The following is an 8,963-nucleotide window of genomic DNA, read 5'->3' on the forward strand; positions in this document are numbered from 1 at the left end:
CTCAGAAGCTACCGAGGACATCATTTAGGGATTGCCTGTTTCAGTATTTCAGAACTTTCAACATCATAAAAAGTACTTCATGCTAAAAATGCAGGGAAGATTAACTATCACATTAGTCTAATTCAGGAGGCATTTCATGATCTCAGAGTCCTCGATTCACAATCTAAAACTCACGACTCCAGCCCCCACAAAGCGCAGAAGCCTGAGGTTCTTTTGGTAGAATTTTTCCTGGTAGAATTTCACTGAAATATTTGTCAGTGTCTAACATCGGTCCAGTATGAGATAGAATTCATCTACGGATGAGAATGAGAACAGGAATAAAATTTCCTCTCAAACCATGACCCTGCCCCATAAATCTCAAATGAAAGAATGGGACCAGGGTGCCCAGTGCTGTCAGGCGGAAGAAGCGTTCTCAGGAGAGAAAGACATAAGCATCTCACAATAAGGAAGGAGGAGCCTGGAGGTGTGTTGACAGATCTTGGTGTCAGCTGAGACTGTTCTCTGAGGAACAAAAGGATTCTTCAGTGTTTGTTGGAGAGACTGAAGAAAACAAGCAAGAAATGTTATATCCTGGAGGCAGAATAGAATCGATGACAGTGGAAATAATAGAACAGATGTTTTAGGCTCTCTTTTGGAGGGACTGGGAAAAATATAATTAGGAAATGGCAAAGAGAAAGCAGAAATAAAATATTTCAGAAGGGACGACAAATAAAAGAAAGGGCATGTGACAGTTTTTTTTCCTACTAAAAAGAAAAATTACAGATAAAGGGCTTAAGGAGACACAGCAGGTCATCTCTGTATATTTTTAAGTTTAGGAATTAAACTGATAAAACCACATACCTATAAGCCCATCTGCTGAATTGGCAAAGAACCTTTGATCTTTGATGAGGGATTTTGCTAGAATGGTTAGAAACATACAAATTGGGTAGAGAGAGATTTACAGAAAGGCAGTCGGGCTTAAACAGCATGATTAATTTGAGCCCGTGACAGTGAATCCACTGGGTGAAGCAATGGACATAATTCACTCGGACTTCAAGCAAACTACAAAGCGAGTGAGTTTGGTTTTGCCAGCGAAGTACTTAATTGGAGAGCAGTTTGCTGTCGCAACTGGCAGAAAGCAGTGAAGGACACCCCCAGGCCAGGGAGCTGGACAGGGTGCTTCCCAGAGTCACGGGGTGCAATTTGGGCTAAACCAGGAGAGGTTAGAAACAAAAATGCACCAACTACAGAGAACACGAGAGAGACCAGAAAAATTAAGGAAATAGAAAATTCGTGCTAATAAAAGACTGCAAGTGCTCATCTAGTCAGAAGCCAGATGCCTTAGCCCAGAGCGGGAGGACTGCCCTTGGGATGTCAGCGAAGCTTCTTGATACAGCAAGCGTCTTTTTCTCAAATTCCACCCTGGTCATTATCACCAAAAATTCATTTAGTGTCACACAGCCACCAAGAGGCCGAGGCCTATTCAGGGCCAGGTCTGTGAGCCACTCTGTACGTCCCGCAGTGACCTCAGGGCTCTGTCCAGAGGGGGCAGGAGATGCGTCCCAGCAGCCAAGCACTGTGCAGGTTTGGGTGGTTTTTCCTCTTTCTCGCTTTCCTTTCTTGCTTTCTCTCTCCCTTTCCCTTCCTCCGTTCCACCCTCCCTTCCTTCCTTCCTTCCTTTTCTTTCTTTCTTTGCTTTCTTTCATCTTTCCATTAAGTTTTAAATTCACTTATCTTAATTTTTAAATTGTGATCAAATACCATTTTTACCATTTTTTCCAAGTGTACAATTCAGTAGCATTAAGTACGTTCACATTGTTGTAGAACCATCACCACTGTCCATCATCCCATTCAGCACTAACTCCCCGTGCCCTCCTCTCTCGGCCCCTGACAGCCCCCATTCTACTTTCTGACTGCATGAGTTTGTTCTGCAAACCTCACAAGTGAAATCGTATATTTGTTCCTTTGCGTGCGGCTTATTTCACTTAGCATAATGTTTTTAAGATTCATCCACATTGTAACCTCTGAATGTCAGAATTTCATTCCTTTTTGAGGAGCTTTGTCCATTTAAAAAGTAGTTTTCCTATACGATCAGGACTTTTATTTTTGTCATTCGGCATGCTTATTAAGAATGACCATATGGGGCTTGCCTGGTGGCGCAGTGGTTGGGAGTCCGCCTGCCGATGCAGGGCACACGGGTTCGTGCCCCGGTCCGGGAAGATCCCACATGCCGCGGAGCGGCTGGGCCCGTGAGCCATGGCCGCTGAGCCTGCGCGCCCGGAGCCTGTGCTCCGCAACGGGAGAAGCCGCAACAATGAGAGGCCCGCGTACAGCAAAAAAAAAAAAAAAAAAAAAAAAAAAAAGAATGACCATGTGTATGTACTGTGTTCGGTGGTATGAGGTGTATACGGTGAGTTTACCATCACTTCGCCCCTGAAGCAGCTCATGTTTTGGCCGAATGCATGAGGCCGGGATGCCAGTGCGAAGTGCCGAGGCTTCTGGAATCTGGTCAGGTGTGAAGTTACCTGCAGCCGCGGGGCAGGTGGGAGCCAGGCTTTGAGAGGCCTGTCAGGCGTGGGCGGGCGCGGAGGTTGTCTGAGAGAGTCCCCAGGGGACCACATGAGCCAAGACATGGGGTGGGGAGAGAGGCCACGCCTGGGGGAGTGTCCCCGTGTGGAGGCGTGCTTGGCACATTTGTGGGGATAATAGTAGCTGTAGCTATAAAGAGAGACTGAGGCCGGTCACTGAGGGCTTCACACACCAGGCTGAGGAATAACCTAACTGAGAGGCGCTGGGAAGCCGAAAGGAGTTTTGAGCCAGAAATAGCTACAAATAGAGCTGGCAGTTAAAGTTAGTATTTTGCTTCTTTGCAAAATGGAATGGGGACAGGAGGAGATTGAGGTGGGAGGACAGGCAGGCTGTTTGGTCAGGTGGGAGGGGACGCAGCGGCGTGGCCGGAGTGCAGACTTGCAGGTGGACCCCAGGTCCCGCGGCGGCCACGGGAAAGAATTGTGGCCCCTGAGGCTCAGGGCTGCCCAGCGTCCCTGCTCAGATCCAGCCGAGCGTCATCCGGGGGCCCGACGGCTGTGCTGTCATCTGCCGGGGGTTGCTGAACGTCCACTTGGCAAAGCTCCTCCACACCTGAGACGGTGGCCGGCTGGGCCCATTGTTGGCCTTGAGCGGCTGCATTGGAAACCTGGTGCAGACACCCTCGAGGCACATCCAGCATCTGAGCAGAGTCTCCGCTGCACCGGCTGGTCTCCCTACACCCCGAGGTCGCAGTTCCCACTCATATCAGCCCTGGAGGCCCGTCCCTTAGCGGTGAAAATCCACTGCCCTGGGGGCTCGGCAGGAAGATTGTGGTCTTAGCCTAGCAGCGATTCTAGTTCAGGAAACGTTTGACAAAATTGGTTTAGTACCGTTTTTAAAATGCACATATTAGAACTATTCACTTTTTTCAAGAAATGTTTTTGTTCCATTTCACCTGTAAGGCAGCTGGCAGAGGACCGGTGGGGATACGTTTCATCAGAGAGCTACTGTGAATATGATTTGAGTCACTTGTACGCTTCTTTCCATAATTATAAAGTTTTGCTCAAATTTCAACTTGCCCCAAGTGGCAGCTTGGATTTTTTTTTAATTTTTTTAAATATTTATTTATTTGGCTGCATCGGGTCTTAGTTGCGGCACACGAGCTCTTCGTTGTGTTGTGCAGGCTCCTCTCTCGCTGTGGTGCGCGGGTTCCAGAGCTCCAGAGCACACAAGCTCAGTAGTTGTGGCGCGCGGGCTTAGTTGCTCCACGGCACGTGGGATCTTAGTTCCCCGACCAGGGATCGAACCCGCGTCCCCTGCCCTGGAAGGGCAGAGTCTTAACCACTGGGCCGCCAGGGAAGTCCCGGCGGCATGAGCTTTCACGTGGATCTTCAGCCTGTTGGCATCAGAGTTGAGAAGTCTTCTCATCTGGGTTCCTTCCTTCAGGTTAGTCCACAGTGGGAAGCTGTCAGAGAAGGGGTTCCAGAGCCCTAACTCTGCCGTTCTAAAGTTTGTCAGTGTGTTGTCTCAGTGAGTCGTTCCTGGGTAGAGGCGGCTGTCGGTCGCCTCCTTGCAGCGCCAGGCCCCCGCCCGCCCTAGCCGGAGCCCCACGATCGTGCTGCGGGCTGGCACTTGGGGTATCAGCTCTGTGACAGACACCATGCTGGGTGCGTCCCACCTGTGTTCTCCACACATCACCTGATGCCACCTGCTCTGGCCCCTGCGGCCCTAGTTCACAGATGAGAACCCCGAGGCCCAAGCGGAGATGGCCGCCCACGGTGAAGCTGCTCTGAGTGGCCCCAAAGGCTGCGTGGACCCCAGGCCCACTTCTCCCACGAGGCCAGGCCTCCCCCACCTCCTCCAAGCTTGACTGAAGCCTGTCGGTACTCACGTTGCAGTTTTCTGGACCTTTCTTGAGATAATCAGGCAGCCTCTGTGCCACGCTTCTGCTCCAGACCCTGGAGGATGGTTTGGCTCCCGAGCCCAGGGTTGCTGGGAAATGGTGTGGGTGGCCCCTGGGCCTTTGCAGAGATGCCTTTTTTTAATAGAGTCATAGCCTGGGGCTCTTCCTCAGGTCTTAACATGAGTGGATTCTGGGTTTTATGGAATGGAGGCTGGTGAAACTAGCAATCTTCCAAAAGGACCGGGCTCAGATGGCTTTCATGAGTTTAGGGCAGTTCTGTAGAATCGGTTCTGAGGACCAACTCTTCACCCATGACGTTCTCTACTTGCCGTTAAGAGTAATTCCTGTGAGGCTCTAAATTCATTTTCTGACGTTGAGACCCAAAGGAGAGTAGAAACCCAACCACTTTTGCAGCTGAAGACTGACTAATTAGCGTGAGACAGGGAGAGATGATTAGTTATCCTTTGCTGTATAACACATCACCCCCAAAACTCAGTGGCTTAGAATAACTGTAAATACGTATTATTTCATAGTGCTGTGGGTTGAGAATTTGGGGGTAGCTTACCTGGGTGATTCTGGCTTAGGCTGTGTGTTAGGATGAGTGTCCAGATGGCAGCCTGAGCTGCAGTTGTGTAAAGGTTTGACTGGGGCTGGAAGACCCCTTTCAAGGTGGTCCCGCTGGCTTATGGGAAGAGACGTCTGTTACCCGGCGTGTGGTCCTGTCCACAGGGTGATGAGTCAGCTGACAGTGTGGGACTGGTTTCCCGGGAGACAGCGGGGTGGGAGCCGCACGCCCGTTAGGACCTCACCTCAGGACCAGAGACTGTCATTTTCACAGGATTCTGTTGGTCACACAGGTGGGCGGAGACCACACAGACTGTGAAAAACAGCTCACCTCCCTCTGGCTTCCCTGGCTCTTAACCATAATTTTGCAGAAGGATACGAAGAAGCATGGAAGCAGGGGGTAGATGACCTTAAACCAGCAAGGCTTCTGGAATCTTTCTGTAATAACTACATATTTTTCCACTGATACCTGAGTTGAGAACCAGTGGAGAAACAGACACAGATGTCAGACCAACTGAGTTCTGAATGCCGGCCTCCTTGCTGGTGGTGGTGGATTGAACTGGTGGTCTCCGTCCTCCCCTCCCTGTGTGGACCTTGGGACAACCTGCCCCAGGGAGAATTGGGGTGTTTAGGGCAGGATTTCCTCAATCAGCCCCTGGTCAGTTGTAGACCATTATGCACATCCAAACATTGTTCATGCCAAGTCTCTACTCAACAGGGGACGGTGGCATTTTGAGTCATTTTACCAACATTATAGGCAGACTTGTGCTCCGTCCTGTTCTGTCAGCGTCTCAGGCGTGTGCACTGGCTTTGCTCAACTCTGAGCAGCTGTGACTAAGCCCACTCTGTCTCTCCCCCCACTCCTCCTTGCTTCCCCTCCCTCCTTCTCCTCTCTCTCCCCCATCTCTCTGTTTCTCCCCCATCTCCCCCCCATCTCTCTCTCTCTCTCCCCCCCATCTCCTCCCATCTCTCTCTCCCCCCCATCTCTCTTCCCCGCTCCATCTCTTTCTCCCTCACTCCCCCCCTCTCTTGCAGGCACCGGGTGGTGGTTTCCTACCCCCCGCAGAGTGAGGCAGAACTGGAACTCAAGGAGGGCGACATCGTGTTTGTGCACAGGAAGCGGGAGGACGGCTGGTTCAAGGGCACGCTGCAGCGGAACGGGAAGACGGGCCTTTTCCCCGGGAGCTTCGTGGAAAACATCTGAGGAGCCGCCGGGGGCTGGACCTGGCCTATCACGGCATCCGTCACAAGGCCCACAGGGCCCCGGGGCGGCAGGACCAGGGTGCGTGCTGTGTGCCTGGTCCTGTCCGATTCACTCCACAGAGGAACCTTTCCTAAAGAGATATCTAGCTGAGACAGACACCTGTTTACAAGGCTTAACTAATTTATTTGCTTTTTTAAACTTGAATTTTTCTTGTACTAGATAAATTCTTTGGATTATGATTTTAAGAAATTATTAATTTATGAAATGATAGCCAAGGAGAAGCTGGAGGATCCCCTGTCGGGAGCAAAAGCGTGTCCTTGACGCAGAGGCAGCCCCTGCCCCCCCGGGCTTCACCTCGGCTTCTTTGAGTCAGAGATGCCCGTTCTCGGGTTTGGTTGTCTCTTTGGGAAACCAGGACACGCAAGTGAGTCCGTGTCGCTGAGGGACCCCGGGGTAGCGAGGCAGGAGCCTCTCTCTCTGGTTGGGGTCGGGAATCACTCCAAGACCTGGTCCTCAGTTTAACTTTGAAGGTCTCTGATTCCCTAGAATAAGGAAGAATAAAGCACAGCCCTTGGACAGCATGTGTTCAGAAATAGATTTAGTTTCATAACGGAGCAGCTCAGCTCGGTGGCTGGAAGTTGAAGAACCGAGGTTGCCAGCTGTCTGAGGATGGCTCTGAATGTCATCGCGCTGTCACCCTGGGGACCTGCCTGTGCAGTAATGCAGGAGGGACCCTGCGAGGCGGCCCAGGCGTCCGTGTGGCGCTTCCCACACCCCCGTCTCCGAGGGTGGTGGACCCCCCGCACAGAGGCCACAGGTGATGCCCACGCGCCTGGGCTGGACTGGGCAGCCCCTCCTCTGCCCCAAACCAGGCCCTCTCCGGCTGTGACCCGGGCTCCCTGTCCCTCCAGGTGGCTGCAGGCGGGGCCTCAGGGCGGCGCCCCCCTTGCAGGGTGGTGGGTGCAGGTGGGCGGAGCCCGCATCCTGCAGCCCCGCCCTGACAGCCCACCTTCACCCTGTCGGGCCCCGCAGCCTGGGTCAGGGCCGCCCTCCAAACAGAACCAGGGAATTGGGCTTGGCGATGTCAGAGACCGTGGCCACAGTTTTCTCATGAAAAAGCAGACGCAAAACCCTTTTTCATTTTTTACTTTTAAGAATTGCAGCTGGGGAATCAAAACATGGCCTGCGCGTCTTCTCGCAGTAGCTAGCGGCTTTGTGATCTTAAAGAGATCCATTACGTGGTTGAAACGAAATCATTCCTAAATTAACCATTTGTTTTTATAAGACACTGTATATTATGTTCCTGTGTATTGAATTTTTTTAAAAAATACTTTACTGGGATATTCATGTAATATATAAAGTTTTGGTGAAATGAAATTTAGCTAGAAACAAAGCTGCCATCAGCTTTCATCTGTGTAAGTTGACACCAATGTGTCATAATATTCTTTATTTTGGGAAATTAGTGTATTTTATAAAAATTTTAAAAAGTAAGAAGACTACTACTCCAGGATAAGATCATTTTTTTACCTGTCTTTTCTCCATATTTTAAGCTATGTGATTGAAGTACCTCTGTTAATAGTTTCCTGGTATGAAATTGGTTAAAATTTCATCTGTTAATAGATCACTTAGATAATATAATGTATGGGTTTTCTGTTGGTTTTTTGGGCACTGTAGATGGAGATTTTGTAACAAGGGCTTGTTACACGGCGATTGAGGTAATGATAAAATTGCAATTTATTGTTCCTTTTCATGTTAATCATTTGAAGACTGGAGAAAAGGTTCAAGATTAAAATTTGATGTTCAGCCTTTATGCATCCATTGTGTCCATCCTTAAAGTTTTTCTTTTTTTGTTTTAAACATGGCATAGTTTCTACGGCATAAAAATTCTTTGCATGTTCCTCAGACAGATGGCATCTACAATAATCCACAGTTTACCTCTCCAGCCAACAAACCTTGTTTATTAAGGTTTCCCCAGAGAGTTTACAGTCTTAAAAGAGAGCGTGTGGAGTCTCAACCAGGGGCTGCACTGCTTTCCCCCTTCACGGTGGCTAAACCGTCCGGTGACTCTGGAAGTTTCTTCTTGGCCACAGAAGGGAGTACCAGACCTAAACCAGCCGTGCCGTAGCCTGCAGGTCTCGCAAGGCGTGGGCCCATCATCTTCACACTCGCTGTGATTTTAACCCCCACGGAAAGCCAGCAAGTCGTAAGTTTAAAAAGATTGCGTCTATCGGGTTAAAAAAGTATTTTCCTAATTTAACTTTCAGTTGCTATCAAATTGTCAGAATTAAGAATCAGGAATTGTAGGTTGTATGAGAGCTTTTGCCGGAAGCTACCTTTGTAACCACCTGGGCAAGTCGGTGACCATTTAGTTTCCCCCTGTGAAAAGCGCTATTTTAACACGTGCACTATTTTCACCTCTGCTTTCAGATGTTTCACTACACTCTCCTGGGGTGTATGCACGAGCCTTTGCTGTGTCTAATCAGATTTAGAAAGAACAAGTTAAGGTGGTGTTTCCAACTGCGGTACATGTAATTTTCTATTCCTAATGAGAACAGGACAGTGTTTTCCTGCCTCCAGAGAAGCTCAGGTGAACATTTCAATCCAGAGCTCCACACATTAGGATTCAAGTTTGGAAAGCGCTTTTAGTAGAGGTTAGACTAAGTTGTACAACTTGTTGTGTGTATCCATGTGAAATTTTTAAAAACTGTTTTGAACCAGTTAAGCTATGTTCTTAGCGAGGTAGCATCCTATTTGAATTGCTTTTTTCCAAGAAAAAGAATATGC

At 49.4% G+C, this 8,963-nt stretch overlaps 1 protein-coding gene across 1 annotated transcript in view; it reads left to right on the forward strand.

Annotated features, from left to right (window-relative positions):
* SH3RF1 (SH3 domain containing ring finger 1) overlaps positions 1 to 8,501 on the forward strand; it is a 159,641-nt gene extending 151,140 nt beyond the window's left edge. Inside the window, exon 12 of the mRNA XM_060015313.1 lies at positions 6,011 to 8,501. Coding sequence (XP_059871296.1) covers positions 6,011 to 6,179 — 169 coding nt within the window. The 3' untranslated portion in view covers positions 6,180 to 8,501. The remainder of the gene's footprint in view (positions 1 to 6,010) is intronic.
* Positions 8,502 to 8,963: the final 462 nt, after the last annotated feature.

Source organism: Delphinus delphis, chromosome 6 (genome assembly GCF_949987515.2).
Source record: "Delphinus delphis chromosome 6, mDelDel1.2, whole genome shotgun sequence".
NCBI classification, from domain to species: domain Eukaryota; kingdom Metazoa; phylum Chordata; class Mammalia; order Artiodactyla; family Delphinidae; genus Delphinus; species Delphinus delphis.